The 18,383-nt window shown below is 37.8% G+C and overlaps 1 protein-coding gene across 1 annotated transcript; it reads left to right on the forward strand.

Moving 5' to 3' along the window:
* The first annotated feature begins 6,853 nt into the window (after positions 1-6,853).
* Positions 6,854-12,417, forward strand: s100z (S100 calcium binding protein Z). The gene is made up of 3 exons (XM_017431182.3): positions 6,854-6,930; positions 7,046-7,218; positions 11,237-12,417. Exons 2-3 carry the CDS (start codon positions 7,078-7,080, stop codon positions 11,387-11,389), a joined length of 294 nt encoding a protein of 97 aa, XP_017286671.1. The 5' UTR covers positions 6,854-6,930; positions 7,046-7,077; the 3' UTR covers positions 11,390-12,417.
* The last annotated feature ends 5,966 nt before the right edge of the window (positions 12,418-18,383 follow it).

Consider the following 18,383-nt stretch of genomic DNA (forward strand, 5'->3'; position numbering starts at 1 on the left):
TTTTTTTTGACACCAAAATTATTTAGGGGGGCTTGAAAACATTTTAGGGGGGCTGAAGCCCCCCTAAAACAGGCCTAGTGACGCCACTGGGTAGAAATACATAATATTAGGCACAGTGGTTAGAGCTGTTGCCTCTCAGCATTAAGGTTGCAGGTCTGCTTACTGCCTGGAGACTTTCTATGTTGAGTTTACATGTTTTCCCCATGCATGGGAGGGTTTACTCCGAGTACTCTGGTTTCCTCCCACAGACCAAAAACATGCATGTTAGGTTAACTGGTGACTCTAAACTGTCCCTAGGTGTGAGTGAGAGTGTGAATGGTTGTTTGTCTCATTTGTCTGTATGTGTTCCTGTGATGGACTGAAGACCTGTCCAGGGTGTCCCCTGCCTCTCTCACAATGGTTGCTGGAGATAGGCACCAGCCTGGAATGGAAGAAGCAGGTACATAAATGCATAGATGGATTAATTACATAATACTCACAATGTGTGTACCCAGTATGTTCAGGGTACCTTCAGGGTGTATTCTACTGTGTAAGTACCAGAGTGTATTATGTATTGCTACAGAAATAGATTATTTTATGAAGTAGTAAATAATAATAATAAATAAAACATAAAAAAATAATGAACTTATTGTGTGACTTTTTTTTTTTTTGCTAAACATAAGGATAATATTGTATTCTGTGTCCACCATGCATCACAGCAAAATCCCAATAAAAACGTGACTCACTGATTTATGACCAATATTATATTAATTAAAAAACCTCTCAGTGTTTAAAAAAATGTTTAAAGGTTTTAGTGTGAGTTAGGGTTTGAGGCTTAACAGGTCACCTTCTGCAGATCAGTCATAACCTGAAGCTTTAGGGAGAAACAGTTTCATCACCTTAACAAATGGAAAGTTTTTTCCTTCATGGCAGTGGAAAAGAAGCTGAACGTACACCTGACATCCTGCATCCCTCGGGTGTTGTCTGCGATGAAGAGATTGTTATTCTCCGCTGTCAGTTATGACACAGTGACAAAGGAGGGCTTTTCATGTTTCAGGGGGACCATCGGACACCAAATGACAAACAATGAAAGCTGCAGCTGCTAAAAATAAAGCCTGCAACGAGAGTGTGACAAGGTGAAACTGAGATAGCAGAGACAATCAAAACAATGAAGTTTGTGGTGAAACAGACAACACAAGTTTTATTTGTATGACCAAGCTGGGCAACCAGCTACATTATGCTGAAAAAGTATTTACACCCCTTGAACTTTTCCACATTTCCTTTTAGTTACAATTACAAACTTTAAAGTATTTTATTGGGATTTTATGTGGTACACCAACACAAAGTATCACATAATTGTGAAGTGAAAGGAAAATGAGGGTTTGCAACATTCAAGGTGTTCTGGTGGTGGACCCAGGAATGCATGCAGCTGGTAGCAGGCATGTATAAATCCAAAATGTTTAGATCACAAATGCAGCTGACAAAAAAAACAAAAACAGGACTGAACAGACTTGCATATGAGGATATGACATTAAACATGAGAAGAGAAGGAGTATTAATGCTGTGCAGGGTGATTAGTAAATGGAAAGAGCTTGGATGATTAAGGATGGCTGACAGGTACAGTATCACAAGGTTGCAGAGGACATCTTTTACAAGTTGACCGACAGAAGTAACCATTCTCGTCATGAACTGCTTTCAGTCTTGCATGCAAGGTTTGTGGGTGATATAAGTTTTTTCAAGAAATGCTAGGCTTTTATTTTGTTTTTGTTTTATTACCTAATAAAAAACCCTTTGTCAATCTTTAATCTGTACTAGATTTTGGATTGAATGAATGTCCTATTTTAAGAAACCTTTTAGACTGCTGCTGAAAGATTAGGAGCCAGATAGGTATCACAGATCACAGTACTATTTCCTCAAAATGCAATTTATTTGTATCTAGATATTTCATCTGCTACACAGTGTACGCATCATATCTTTCCTACAGCAAAGCACCTTCTAAATCACCATGCATGGAGCTTTATAGCATCTTCCTTGTATGACCCCATATCCTTCCCATAATCAGTTGTTTCTCATCAACAAAGGGAATGCTGCAGGCTATGTATTACAATATTCCTATTTACTCTGCTCAGCCATCAACCCCTACAACCACCCTGGAGTTTTTTTGTTTTTATCACAATATATACAATGTTTATTCCATTCTGTTTTTACAATCCAAAATTAAGCTGAAAAAAAGAAAAAGGAAGCCTGAATAGTTCCTAAAACCACATATAATTTGTAAAACAAATAAAATCAAATACAACCCCAATTCAAATGAAATCGGGACGTTGTGTAAAACTTAAATAAAAACAGAATACGATGATTTGCAAATCCTTTTCAACCTATATTTAATTGAATACACTACAAAGACAAGATATTTAATGTTCAAACGGATAAACTTTACAGTTTTTTGCAAATATTCACTCATTTTGAATTTGATGCCTGCAACACGTTCCAACAGCTGGGACGGAGACATGTTTACCACTGTGTTCCATCACCTTTCCTTTTAACAACACTCAATAAGTGTTTGGGAACTGAGGACATTAAATGTTGAAGCTTTGTAGGTGGAATTCTTTCCCATTCTTGCTTGATGTACAGCTTCAGTTGCTCAACAGTTCAGGGTTTCCATTGTCATGTTTTACTCTTCATAATGTGCCACACATCTTCAATGGGAGACAGGTCTGGACTGCAGGCAGGCCGGTCTAGTACCCACACTCTTTTATTATGAAGCCACGCTGTTGGAAGATGTGCAGAATGTGGCTTGGCTGCTGAAATAAGCAGGGACGTCCCTGAAAAAGATGTTGCTTGGATGGCAGCAAATGTTGCTCCAAAACCTGTATGAACCTTTCAGCATTAATGGTGCCTTCACAGATGTTCAAGTTACCCATGCCATGGACACTAATACACCCCCATACCATCAGAGATGCTGGCTTCTCAGGTTTGTGCTGATACTAATCTGGACAGTTCTTCTCCTCTTTGGCCAACGAGTCCAATCTGAAATGTGGACTCATCAGACCACAGGACACTTTTTCACTTTGCATCAGTCCATCTCAGAAGAACTCAGGCCCAGAGGAGCCGGCAGCGTTTCTGGGTGTTGTTGATGCTTTCAGAGTTTTAACTTGCACTTGTCAATGTAGAGATGAGCTGCGTTCACTGACAATCGCCCCATCCTTGCTTGTGAATGACTGAGCCTTTCGAGGATGCTCCCTTTATACCCAATCATGACACTCACCTGTTTCCAGTTAACCTGTTCACCTGTGAGTGTGGTGATTTGGATTTTTCTGGGTTTTGTTTTAGTTCTCTGGTTTGTGTTTGGTTTTGTTTTCTATTTTTAGTTATCTGGTTTTTGTTTTCTTCTTGGTTCTGTTCTCATGTTTGTGTTCTCATTTCCACTCTTCCCCAGTCATTCATTTGTCTGTTAGCCACGCCCATCTTCACCTGTCCCGAATCAGTAATCATTCCACCTGTTCCCACTCACCTCGTTATCAGCAGTCTTAAAAGCCCGGTCACTCTTCCCATACCTCGCTGGTTCATTGTCTAAGGTTTGTCTCATGTTTGTCGTTGGTTGCTTGTTGTGTTTGCCGTCCTGTCCCGATTCTTTTGCTCCGTGTTCATGCTCTGTTTTTCTTTTCGTTTTGCTGCCACGTCAGCTTTTTGTTTCCATTTGTTTCTTAGTTTAATAAATTAGTTTTTCTGTTCACTACTATGAGTCTGCGTTCTGGGTTTGCCTCCGTCTCCACCGTTCCTGACAGTGAGATGCTCCAAACAGATGTTTTTTGAGCATTCTTTAACTTTCCCAGTCCTTTGTTGCCCCTGTCCCAGCTTTGTGGGAATGTGTGCAGGCATAACATTTAAAATGAGTTAATATTTATTTGCAAAACCCCAATAAAGTTTATCCGTTTGAACATTAAATATCTTTTCATTGTAGTGCATTCGACTGAATATAGATTGAAAAGGATTTGCAAATCATTGTATTCTGTTTTTATTTAAGTTTTACACAACATCCCAACTTCATTTGAATTGGGGTTGTATTTGATTTTATTTGTTTTACAAATTGTATGTGGTTTTAGAAACTATTCAGGCTTCCTTTACTTTCAGTGTTTTTTAAACTGATTTATCTTGCTACGTTCAGTACCCCCTATTATTGAATTGAGATCAGAATTTTATAAACATTTTGTAAAATTTAAAAAATAAAAAAGTAAAACATTACATTTCCAAAAGTATTCAGAGCCTTTATTCGTCCTTTGTTGAAGTATTTTTGGCTGCAGTTTTAGCCCCTGGTTGAGGTTTGCTACAACAAGCTTTGCATACCTGAGCTGGGGAACTCATTTGTCTCTTTTCTTCTCAGGCTCAGTCCAACTAGATGGAGCCATGTTCAGATCTTCCAAAGGTGTTTGTATCAGGGTTCTGGCTGGATCACTCTTGGAAAGTTGTCCCTGAGCTACTTATGTGTTGTCTTCACTTTGTGCTTTGGGTCCTTATCATGTTGGAAGGTGAAGCTTCTCAGATGCTGCCACCACCATGCTTCACTGTGGAGATGGTGGGCAGGTGATGAGCGGTGCCTTCATCGAGACATAATGTTTAGACTCGAGGCCAAATGGTTCCATTCTGCATCCACAGTCTGAGAGTGTTTTTCAAGTGTTTGGGATTAAGAGAGACTTTGAATTTATTTTATTTGAAAGTGACAACCACATTAAAGAACATGAGAAATAAATATGGATGATGAGATGCTAAAGGTGAACATATTCATCTGTCATCCCATAGCATGTAACATATCGTAGTTCACCATAACCTTTATTTAACCAGATAATAACCTCATTGAGATCTACAATCTCTATTTCAAGAGGGACCTGGCAAGTTAGCAACACCATTTACAAATATCAACATTTACATTACATAATGTATAATAAAAACAGCGCAAACAAAAAAAATTAAGCAGTGGCAGTTAAATCTGTCTTCCTCACAGTCAAGTTAGCTAGTTATTTAACAATAAATATAAAAAATGCATACAATAATCAAATGATGTGATAAAAAATGTGCATAGTATAAAAGACAAAGTACAAAGTTTCATCAAACCATTCATCTATCCATCCATCCATCCATCCATCCATCCCTCCCTCCTTCTATCCATCCATCCATCATCCATCCTCTTCCTCTTATCCGTGGTCGGGTCGCAGGGGTAGCAGCCTAAGCAGGGAGACCCAGACTTCCCTCTCCCCAGTTTCATCAAACCATTCTGTCATAAAGCCCAGACTGGTGGAGACCTGCAGTACTGGTTGTCCTTCTGGAACCTGTCCCATCTCCACACTGGAACTCTTGAAACTCTGTCAGAGTGACTATCAGGTTCCTGGTGGCCTCTGTCACTAAAAACTTTCTCACCCAGAGTGGCTGGTTGACCCGTTTTTGGAAAAAGTCCTGGTTGTGACAAACAATTAATGTCAGTGAGCTCTGAGGAGCCTTCAGAGCAGCAGAATTATTTTTGTAACCTTCATCAGATCTGTGCCTTGCAGCAAGTCTGTCTCTGAACTCTGCAGGCAGTTCCTTTGACCCCATGGTTTGTTTGTTTTTCTCTGACATGAAGTGTCAGCTGGGAGGCATTCTATAGAGATGTCTATTCCTTTTCAAATCTTGTTAAATTATTTTAATTCACCACAGGAGGACTACAATCAGCTCAACTCAACTTTAAATTTAAAGCAACTCCAGAAGTAACACAAAGTACTGTTAACAAAGCAAACAAAAAAATCAAGCAAGACAGTAAAAACAAAACAAACAAACAAACAAACAAAAAAAAAGCATAAAGCACAAAAGTTCTTTTGTCTTTGCCCTAACTGGATGCTTGACCCATTAAATCTTTTCTACAGCATTGGTTGCCATGGTTAGAACACTGCTATCCTTCTGAAAACTAAATTTGCCAAGTATTGCAGTTATAAATTAGGAGATGGGGAAATGATCAGATTAGCTGATTACATGATTAATGTTGTCTGTAATTCCCAGACTAAACACTTAAACATTGTAAACCTGCAGATGCATTTTAGCAACAAAACAATCAAAAATCTCTGTATAATGCAACTTGAACAAACCAAAAGTTATCTTTGCAGAAAAAGTGTACCAGTTTTGTTTGTGTGTCATATTTTTTAAATGAAACCTTGCTGTGACATAAAATATTGACATGTTTGCAAATGCATTAGTTCATTGGAAATATTTTTGAAATACCACCCAAAGCTGATTGAAAGTATTAGAAAAGATGCATTTCTTTGTGAGCAAATGCTCAGAGCTTCATATAACTTACTATCACACAGGTGGGACATTAAACCTTCCTCCACAATGTGTGAAGGCAGCATGGATCCTGGAACATTCGGGTATCCATGGTTTTTCCATGGTTCTTTTATTGCATCCAGTGGGGGATACTGCAGTTTCTGTGGTTCTTTCTTGTGGAGCATCATTAAATCATTTAAACACAAACAAAATTCTAATACTCAGGAAAAGCTTTGTTGTCACCAAACAATTTCTGACACTATTACTTCTTCAGATAACTGTTGTACATTCTGACAAGACCCAAGTTTCCTACTGACTCATTAACACTTCACAGCAAGCCGTCCTCCCTCTGATAAACTGTTACAGTGTCACTGGAGTCACTTCAGGGATGCATTAGGTGGTGCAGACACATGTGTGAAGACAGACCCACACATGGCTCAGGCCTTGATGAATCCCCACGAGGGCTTCAGGATTGCGCCAGTGCCTGTTTTGTTTTTCACTTAACCGCTCTGATTAAAATCTGGAAAGGAAGACTGTTACCAAGGGCTCCTTACCTGTGGAATTAATTATCTCCACTAAGATAGGGGATTGTCTGCGTTGCTTCTCCTCATTTCTTAACAAACCAGCTGCGCTGCAACATTTGTGCACGATTCTAACAAGGTTAGAATATCATTTTACCTACAAAAAACGTATTCCTCTTATCTAAATCAAATCTAAATTTTCTTATCTAATCTACATTTTAAAGCTGATATTTTTTCTTTCCTTTTTATTTCAGGGACCTGCGGTAGTTTTTATCCTTCCATCAGGATGCCGAGCCAGCTTGAGGGGGCCATGGGTGCACTGATAGCAGTTTTCTACAACTACTCTGGGAATGATGGTGATAAACACAAACTCAACAAAGGTGAACTGAAGCAGCTCTTGAACAGTGAGCTCACAGACTTCCTCACGGTAAAGTACATATTTTCACATTATATTTGTTGTGTGATAAATCAAAATTCTTGTATCTGAAAGTTATTTAAAAAAAAAAAAAACAAACACGTAGGAAAATAGCATCTTCTGAGAGGATTTTCAGGTATATCTCCCTGTATTTTCTTGTTACCTAATGACCATAGTAATTATGGTCATTTGCTTAAGGGTCTTTGGCACTTTGTTGTCTTATTCACTTAAAGGTCAAATTAAATGATGCTGCTTCTATATAATTTAGCAGTCTGACCTTGTAAGAGGAAATTGATTTTCTCTGATTGCTATCCTGCTGTCAGAGCATAACTGCATCATAGCACGGTGAGAAATAAAGGATGTGGAGAAGAAGATAAATAGGGTCATTTGAGATAAACCCAGGTCCTGAGTCAGTGTGATAGCAGCGTGGAAAGCCTGCAATTTCCAATGATTAAGACCAGCATGTCTCCAAACGACCTGGGTCTGAAACCTCTGACGCCTTCAGATGTCTTTCTTCTCACTGCTTGTCCTCTTTCATGCGGATGGGACGCCTCAGGTGCTCACACAGCATCATCATCATCATCACCACCACCACCACCATCATCCTCAGTGGGCCATATGAACTCCAAAAATAGACTACCCCATGAGGTCATCACACCGCCCTGAGCTGTAGTCACCTCTGAGAATAAACGCAGCCCTGGCAGGAAAATTCACCAACACTTTTCTGCAAACAGAAATCTTTAACACGCGTGAAACAGACTTGAAATATTACTTTTTGTACAATATTTGTCATGACGTGGTGTGAGCGTGGCGAACCCAATCCGCAGACACATAGTTAATAAAAGAAGGTTTATTTTTAAACTAACAAAACAGAAAACAAAAGCTGTTGTGGCAGCAAAACTAACTATAACAAAAATCCCTATATGATACAGCAAGATGAGGCAAGGAAGAACCGTGGACAAAAAACAACAACCAACATCTAACAAACAACAATGAATCGGCAGGGAGGTGGAGAGGAAGACCAAGTTTTAAACACTGGGGACAATCAGGTGAAGTGGGCACAGGTGAGTAACGAAGATTGACAACAGGTGGAGATGGGTGTGGCAGAAAGCAGGAGTAGACAGAGGGCAGAGAGAGGATAATGACAAACAAAGACCATGAGGACAGAACCAAGAGGCAGAGACAGACAGAACATGAGAACAAAACCAAAAGTATAAAATAAAACTCAAAAGGAAAAAACAAAACTGAAGAAAGCAGGAAAAACAAGAACCCAAAACAAAACTAAGAACAAACCCAAAAATGCTAGAAATCATGACAATATTGATAGCCTAAACTCAAATTTAATCTTTAAAACTTTCTGTCAAGACATTACTGTGAAAGGCCTGCTGTGTGCTACAACCACCCACGTTTACGGCGGTGACAAGTTGCCCAGAATTTGACCTTTTATTTCTTTGTAACAATAATCAAACAAAAAACACAAACAACTAGAATTTTTTGGGGGGTTTTTTTGTGAAAATGCAGTGTGAATGCTGAGTGCTGAATGACTTTGTTGAAATTTGTTGAAGCTAAAACTGAGTTGTTAAAGTTAAATTGAGTAAACAAAACCCGAAACAATCAAAACACAAGCTAAAATGAACAGCAGCTAAAAACTAAAATGACCTAAACAGTAGCTAAAATGTGAAACTAGCAAAACAGTAGCTAAAAGGAAAAACTATCAAAATAGTCTTAAAACTACAATTAGTAAAAGCAAAAAATAACTAAAAAGTAGCCTTAAGCAAAGGTTTGCAACGTTTGTTGACAACAGCTACAATTAGCTGAAAAGTAGCCATTTTTTTATTTTTTTTTATTTTGCAGAACTGTACCGAAAAGCTGAAAACATCTCAGTGTGTTTCTGTGGAGAAAGCTTTCTAAATGAAGTTAAATAATTCAAAACATATAAAAAGTTTAAATACAAAATGTTACAGCACACTACTTCTGACAACCTAAACATTTTGATGCATCAATGGTTAGAACAGCACAGAGGAAGTGGAAGTTGTTTGATTACAAAAAATATCTGGAAGAAACAGGATCAGGATCACCATGGTGTGAACGCTGAATCCGAATAATATTGAAAGTTAGCCTTTGCTCAGTTGATGCTTGTCACTTTTAGGGTTCTTAAGCTAGTTTTACACAAGAAACTGAGAGAGAACCTGATTTTTTAAATATAAATTTACTTATGGAAGTACAATTATGGTTGAATAATTGTTGTTAAAGTTAATTCTTGTTACAAAAAGGTGGTTGAGTGACAAGACTGACACTCAGTTACAAAAATATAAATTTAGATTATTGTTTTTAAACATAGTGTCATGGGAGGATAAAAGTTAACTACTTGAAATTAAAGAAAATCAAAATAAAGGAAGTACTGCCACACTAATAAGTCTTATTGTTACCAGCTCTAGAATTATTAATTAATTATATTTTTATGGACACAAACCATAACCATACAGCAAATAAAACGAGTGGTCTGACTATCCTGGATATAGTTTTCCACTGTTTAATGCAGCACATATCGTGGGTCTAAGACAGCACTAGAAATGGTTCCTGCACGTTCTGGGTGGAACTCCCATAAGGTGCAGAACCTCTGAACACAGCTCCAGGGAATCACAGCTGCACAGCAGAGAATAGTACAGTTCCTGACTGGCCTGGGTCCAGCAGTCCCTCACTGCGTTCTGTAGATGAAGGAGAACAACTCCTGTGTCAAAGAATTCAGGTAAAGAGTTCAATTCAACAGTCTTGACCATAACTGAGTGTTAGTTCTTTGTAGAAACCTTGTAATAGGAAACTTGTAAAAATGATGAAAGTTTGTTGCAATTCCAACTTGCAGGAGATAAGAGAAGCACCAACAGGTCTGCTGCAGCCAAGGTCAGTCATCTGTAGGGGTGTGACTCTTTAAGCACCTCACAATTCAGAGGGATGTGATGCAATTATAAAAGATTATTGACGCATCTTGATGCATTCATACTCACACTTCAACCAAAATCTTGAGCATAAACTTTCTCAGACCTACAGGAAACAAATTTTTTTGCTTTACAAGGCAACATAAAATCGTTGTCATTTTAGCAAAAATGCTGAGTACAATGACAGAAGAGTCTGTGACAATGGATGTCTATGTTAGAGCTAGCTGACCCACTTTCTATTGGGGTTTCAAAGGGTGCAACAAAAGGTAGTATCTCATTGGCCTGAATCTGTTGGAGAGTAGCTGGCAACTCAGACTTGCAAGAAAAGATGCAAATTTTCCATAGCAGTCTCACTGAATTTGAAGTCTTTGACCAAGTGAAGCGTGTACTCAGTATACATACAGTGTGTTTCTTGTCATCTTTCCCTTTAACTGGCTTTCAAGGTGATGTTTTGTTGCACCTCTGTTGTGTGTGCACCATATATGATCTGCAATGATATTATTAACATTAAATAATAATCCATTTTTAACATTTTGAAATTAAAAATTTTAGAATCGCAATGCATCTAAATATAGATTAAAACTTCACCCAAAGGCAGCAAGTTCTTCATTGACCACCATGCTGTAGAAAATGCTGAGTAGGGAGAGACTTTCCCTTCCTCCCATTATTCTGGAGAGATCCAACAATCTATCACTTTGCAGAGAGCTTGATGCGCCTTCAGAAAATGACATGTTTATAGTCCCACCATATTCATCATCTTCAGCACACATCAATAAAAATAGTCATAAAGCCCAACTTGGATGACATTTTCTCAACTGAGACAATCCCTGTTCAGTGTTGGTTGGATTTTTTTTTTCATGAATTGTTGATGGCTAAAACAGAAAAACTTCAAACAGCAGCAACTTCAGTAATTGGCAACTCTGCTTTGTGTCTCTGCTAACTTGTGTGTTTAAGTTATCTTTAAATGGCTAAAGAGGAACCTGAGGGGTCAATGGCATTGGTTTTCTTTCTTGTGAGAGAACCATGAGTGAGTACTGAACAGATGTCAGACTGCAGAGTTCATAACTTCTCTTCCTCTTTCTGATTGATTACAGTCTCAGAAGGATCCGATGCTGGTGGAAAAAATCATGAATGACCTGGACTCTAACAAGGACAACGAGGTGGACTTCAATGAGTTCGTTGTGCTGGTGGCAGCCCTGACTGTAGCCTGCAACGACTTCTTCCAAGAGCAGAGCAAAAACAAGTAGTGATCTGTAGAAAAAACAAATGTACATTTCAAACCTGCATCTTATTCATATCATCACATTTAAAAGGAACCAAGTTTTTTTTTAAGTGATGTTCTATCATATAGTTAATAATAGTTCATACCTTTCAGCCGTGACATCAGTCATAGAGCGCCAAGCATGTTTGTGCTCTATGACAGTGGTATGTCAAAAACAACATACCAACATGGAAGAATGCTACATTGGCTAATATTGAACCTTTACACACTGTTATGCCCTGTTTGTTTAGTTTGTTCCTGCTCTCTCAGATGAGAGAGCAGGAAAGTAGTTGAATGTACGCCTGGTAAGCAGAGATAGACGATGGTGCCAAGGCTGCTGATGAAGGGCTTCTGCCCTTGTCTTCATACTCTGCTCCATGACTGATGTTGCAAATTATAAGGTTCAAACTATAAATAACTAACTGCCAGAACATCACTTCAAAAAAAGACTAGACTATCTCCTCAACATTTTAATTTTATGTTGTAACTTTTCCCTTTCTGTAGGATTGTGAGTAACTAGGAAGCACAAAATTATTCATGTGTAGTTACTGTGACTTCTCCCAGACTTATGCCTTTCTAAAACTCATGCTTTCAGTTTGTATTTGCTTAAAACAGCAGAAAATAGTTGTGACTGTCTAATGAATTTAGTGACATTTTTCTTTATAAAGACATCTTTGTGGTGTGTGTATTTCCTGATTAGCATTTTGTTCCAGTTGTCCCAGTTGAAACTCCTTTTCACTCCACTTTAAATGTCAAACCTTTAGTATCTACAGTTTCTCTGATGGGTCATTAGGCAGGAAGCCTTTTCGTCCCTTGTTGTTTAGCTCTTTCTCCCCAAGAGAACTGCTTTTTCCACTGTGCTGTGCAAAGTTAGTCATGGAAAAGTGTGAACGTCCACAGTAAACATGTTAAGTTTTCAAGTGATGATCTGCGATTGTACAGTATATTCTCTGTAAGGTTTAATGTTCTGTGTTTTATTCCTTCTTAACACATTTAACACATTTTATTTATAAATAAAATAATGAATAAACAAATAAATGTATTTAAATTCATTCCACCCAGCAGCTGAATACATCGATGACAAAATGTGAAAATTAAAAACAGTAACGAAACAGGGTGAGACATTTTTGTTTTTGAACCAGTGTTTATTAGACGGAAGCACACATTTGTGAGTCACATAAGGGAATGAAGAAAAGAAAAGAAATGTAAAAGGAGAAAAATGCATAAATAGTGACAGGAAAAAAAATAATGTGTTTAAATACAAAGATACATTTTAAACAACAAGCAATTAGGTTAAAAAATAAAATGTAAATAAGAATTACAAAAGATAAAGAAAAATGCACCCCGCCTCTCACACAGTGACTGCTGGGGATAGGCACCAGCTCCCCGCGACCCGGAATGGAGAAGCAGGTAAAGAAAATGGATGGATGGATGGACGGACGGACGGACGGACGGACGGATGGATGGATGGATGGAAAAATGCAACATAAAAACAACATTTTTTAAATTATGTAATTTATTTATATTTCAGAAGTTGATATGATTAGTCTAGTTTGTTTGTAAGCTTTCAATATTTTTTTGTGTTCCCAACAATTCTTGCTGAAGACAGAAATAAAGAGAAGATGTTTACGATAAGTGGCTCCAAAACAAGAGAGACTGGGACCCTCTAAAACAAGGATAGAAATCAGCACAAACATCCTAAACTGCTGTTAAAGGGTGTTCTTTATCAGTGCTCTGTTTTATATTCAATAACAATTATAAGATAAATGTGCTATTAGCAATCTTTCAAAATTTCTATTTGGCTTCTGGAAATCATGTCATGACCCTTCAGTTCTTGTTTTATGACCCACAGTGGTTCCCAATCAAACTTTGAGAATCACTGATTTGGATTTTGCAAACTCCTGTGAGTGGGGTTGGGTCCAGCTTTGAAAATATTGACAGATAGGAATGTTGAAATAATGTAAAAACCAATCAGCATGATATCCGACAGTTGTCATTTTGTAACATTTTGTTACCAGCTTCCTAAAAGAACTCTATGGAGAAGATTGATTTTAACTTCAGAAAACAGGTGATCTGGCAGATGGACAAATAAAATTCTTCTGTCTTCACATGTCCTGAGTTTTATGAAAGCAGAAAGAAGAAGTTTAAAATCTCAGTTCCATGGTATACTGAATACAACATGTTTTATTTTGTAGGAGACTGGGAGTGTGTCATAAATCTTACTGACATACTTTTAGATCAAACAGGGTTGACAAAGTTGGGTTTTTTGTCTGCCTGAGTTTATATATGTAAGTTTTTCAGTTGATACTCATTTGAGACACCAGCATATGTGTTTTTTTTCTCCAACTGCTGCAGTTTCCTCCCTCCTCGTGTTATAGAATATCAAGCTAATATCACTTCAGGTTTTCACTCAATATCTGTAAAATCGACTGAGTTACAGACATTTTTCTGTTGGTTAATGTTGAAAAGCTGTGGCAACCATCCTGAACTGGGCTGACTTCACAAGTTATTCAGTTGTAAACGAATTGTACATCCCATCATTATTTTCTGAGATTGTCCTTAAAATCCATCCATTAGTATATGTAGTACATGAGATATTTTGCTGACAGACAGTGTGGTTTCTTTCAGGTAAGGTTTTAAGAAAAGATTTTTTGCAGTGAGTAGCAGATAAAAGTTTGTGTTGGGGTTGGCTCTCAGCTACGACGGCACCACATTTGAGCTCAGTGTCTGAATTATAGACAGGTGTGTTTTTTTTTAAGGTTGGCTGTGGTGGCCATCTTAAATTGGGTTGACTCCAAAAGACAATCAGTTCTAAATGTACATCCAGTGATTACTTTACTAAAGATCTTGTGTAATTATTTAATGCTTGCAGTAAATGTTGGACATGCGACAGGAAATAATAAGCCCCAAAAAATCTGCAAAGCTCATTCTCAAGTCAAGCACAAGTAAGTAAATTAATAAACAAACTTTTGACAGCTAATGAGTGAGTATGTGTCGCTACAAGTCTTTTACTGAACAATACTCAGGGCGAGCCATGTTTTGTTTTTCAGGAACTTACTCTGTAACGAGTCCCAGCGATGCACGGTGATCCCAGTCCTCCTCCCGGACCACCTGGGTCCTGCAGCGTCAGCCGCTGACACGTCTTCCCCTCAAGCAGAGATGGTAATATTCTCAGCTCCGGAAGGACAAAAGGGACTCAAGCTGTAAGGGTTTTCCTCTGTAGGTCCATTTCCCAAAATACCAAAGCAGAAAGTTAATTTGCAGTGACATTCTCAGCAGTGACGTTGGAGAAAAACCATTGAAACTAAATATGTCTGCAAATGTGATGCTATTATCCATGCAGATGGCGCCTGCAAAAACCCCTCACTATTACAATGCAATTTGTGTGTGACTGGCAGCAATTGAGAGCATTAATCAGCTGTGGGAAGATGCTACGCAGTAATTATGTTTTTGTTGCATATATAAAAGATTGTAATCAATGCTGAGTGCTAATTGATGATTTTTAAATGTGGATATTTATATTCTCACCCTTTTGATTGCCCTCCTCTTTCACTCACATGCTTGAGAACGTTGACACATTTGTTTCTTCATTTCCTGAGAGCGTCACAAGCAGGAACAAACTTCCAGCTGAGGAAACTTGTTCCTTAGGATCATGAAGTTTGAGTCATCGCTTCCTGTGTTAGTATAATTATCCTGTTAGTGTGGGAGGAAAATTACCTTAATTATACAGGACAATCATGAAACAGTTAAGACACCTGAAGTGCATGTGCAACACTTTCCAGTTGAGCCACAAAAAAAATAATCACTAATGTTACGCACTGAGGTTTAAAAATTCTTCCATTTCAAAGGTTCAAAAAGACAAAAAAGTAGGGTTTTTTCTTTTATCATCCACTGTCAAAAGGCAAAGGTGGATGGTTAATATTTTTGCCTCTGTGTGTGTGTGTGTGTGTGTGTAACAGCTACCAAAAAAATCCAATGAACCACTGGACAAACTTTAACAACATTTTCTGAACTAAATTACTGGATATACATCTACTTCTGATTAACTTTTTGAATATACCAAGTTCAAAATGAGTAATCTCCAGCACATATTCTGAGTCCTAACAGACCATAAAAGATCTGTTTGAAACTTTGCTAATAACTATTAGAATCAACTCTGTTTGTTAGCAATATATCTCAAGAACCACAAGACAGATTTTAATAAAACTTTCAAGGAATAATTTTGTAATTTACCTCTACAGATAAATAGCTTTGAGAGCCAATCCATTTCAAAATAGTCACTTAGAAAACACAAATATCTATAATTCAATCAAGTTTATAGACATTGAGCTAAAATTTGATGTGGGAGTAGCTGAGAGTCTTTCTCAACACCTACTTCAAATGCTAAACACTGTCCAAGGTGTTTAAAACTTTAAGCTGATGGAGTTGACGCTGTTTGACTGTGAACCAAATGTCATGAACCACTGGACTGAGTTTAATTCAACTTTTAGAAGATTATCAGTGGATGTACATCTACAACTGATTAACCTTTAGAGTTAACCTAATTCAAGATGGCCACCACAGTTAGTCAGTATTAGCCGGCAAAAAAAAATGGCTATAACAGACAATCAGACAATTTTACAAATGTTGAGCTCACATTTGATGTGGTATTAGCAGAGAATCATCTGCAATCCATACTCTGAGCATGACATCTGAGGCTGAAACTCTGGCATGAATGGAAGGGGGGGATATGCATTCCTTAAAGAAATGCTAGGCCTTTAATTAATGATAATGCATTTTAGAAAACACTTCTATACAAATATCCTTCCATGCATGGAGGTCACAGGCGTGAAGCAGTGTTTTACAGACAGATTCCTTCATTTCAGCTCTACGCTCTGTGGCTCTTACATGGTGTTTATTTTGTCTACAAGTTTCACACTTCTAGTTTCATCTCAGTACCACATTCTGCAAGCATCTTTGCTGTTTTTGTTTTTTTTTTTCATTGATGAAATTCAGCAATAATGGGATTTTTTTGTGAATTACGATTGTAGGGCTTAGATGGTGATTATTATGCAGATAGATAGATCTTTATTAATCCCTTGGGAAGGTTCCTTCAAGGAAATTAAGGTTCCAGCAGCAGCATCGATACAGTACAGAGGTAGAACACTATATAAATATAAAGAACATGTAAAAAGAGGCTAAAAAAAGAAAGAAAGAGTCCTGTAGGAGGGGTATTGCACTTTGAACTGTACGTTGCACATAAAGTCCAGTTGTGCGTTGTGGTGATCAGGTTGCAGGTTAACTGTTTGTTTGGGTTACTGGGTGGTTCCTACTCATCATTCCTTCCCTTAGCCTCCCGTGACCCCTCCGCCCCCCAAGGAGGAAATGTACAGCCTGATGACGTGCGGGACAAAAGAGTTTTTAAGTCTGTTAGTCCTGCACTTGGGAAGGAGCAGTCTGTCATTAAACAGGCTCCTCTGGTGTGTAGAGGATGACTGGCATTATCCTTAATGTCCAGTAGAGTCTTCAAAGTCCTCTTCTCTGCCACTACTTACAGATGATTCTTGATCTGCATCCTGGAAAACATCACACACAGAGAATACAGTAAAACTGCATCCTTTGTTATTGTATTTGAACAGCTAATAGAATTTTATCAAAATAATTAGTGTGATGATGAACTGCTATTTGTCTAACTTTATTTAAAATTCTGTCAGCATATTGAGAACTGTTTTAATAGCACATATCTCAAACGTCCTGTAGCTTGGTGGGCTCATTTGAAGCTTGAAAGGGCAGTGTCTCCTCCCTTCATGTGTCACCCATCCAACGTAGCTGCCACCTGTGACAAATGTCTCTCAAATATGCCTCCAGCTTTTATCTGCCCCATGCTTCTGTTTCGTCATTTTGTGCGTCATCGTTTCTTTCATAACTCCTCATAAGGAGTGACCTGTTTATTTGTGTGACACGCTTTGGTTCTTTTTCCTTCTATGGGCTACGCTCTGTTCTCTGGGCTACTCTCTACTCTCTGTGATGAGGAAACAGTGGATCCAATAAGATACAGACTTAAGTGTTTCCACAACATTTGAGTCTTTCTCCACATCTTTTAAACACGCACGGCTTTAATGAGTCAGACATTCTCAAATAAAAATAAAAACACATTTCAAACATTTATTTGCCACTAAAACATAGGATCAAGGCTTTCTGACGTAAATAGGCCATTAACTATAAAATGGTTGATTAATAGTTGATTGGGCTTGTCCTATAAAATGTGTCACTTTGCTTGAATGAGAAGGAAAAAACACAGAAAATGTGTTTTGATTATTAGAATTTATTTTAAAATATTAATACTTTTTTTCATTGTTTTCACTGTTTGCTCCATTTTACAAATAATGTATTTTAAAACTTTAAAGCAGAATCTTGACATACACAAATGTGTTTATACACTTTCATTAAAGAAAGGAAAACTGAGAAAGGTCACTGAAATTATTTCAAACTGACAAAAGTAAAAAGAAGAAGAACAAAAAAACTACTAAAAATCAACTAATGACAGTCAGTCATTACTTTTAAACTTTGTTTTTTTATCAGTTTCAAGTCTTTTCATTGACCTTTGTGGGTTTTTTCTTTCTTTAAAAGAAGGGTACTGTGTGCTGGTGTAGATTCTCAGTCATCCAGGCCATGGTAAAAATTCAAAGAAGGTTAAAAAACAAAAACAACTGGACTTCTATTCTGTAGTTGAAGACGTTTCTCTTCTCATCCGAGGAGCTTTCTCAATTCAGAAATAGAGAGTGTGGAGTTGAGCTTTTAAAGCTGAGATGTGATGTAAGCTGGATAGTTTGCAGATTGTTCTCACTCTCCTAACAATGGAGGCTCATTAGGGTCCTTGTTTGTCTGACTCACTGATGGGCCACTCTGTTGATTGGAGTGAAACTGACTGGGGATCAGGCCTAAAGCTCCATTATATGTTTTTGAAAGCTGAAATCTGAGACCTCCTCCTCTGTTTAATG

This window comes from Kryptolebias marmoratus, linkage group LG14, assembly GCF_001649575.2.
Source record: "Kryptolebias marmoratus isolate JLee-2015 linkage group LG14, ASM164957v2, whole genome shotgun sequence".
NCBI lineage: Eukaryota > Metazoa > Chordata > Actinopteri > Cyprinodontiformes > Rivulidae > Kryptolebias > Kryptolebias marmoratus.

Excerpts from the sequence above, each read along its gene's own strand:
- s100z (XM_017431182.3), top strand. The coding sequence starts at position 7,078 with ATGCCGAGCCAGCTTGAGGGGGCCATGGGTGCACTGATAGCAGTTTTC. Across the intron at positions 7,219-11,236 it reads AGCTCACAGACTTCCTCACG|TCTCAGAAGGATCCGATGCT; the intron begins GTAAAGTACATA and ends GATTGATTACAG.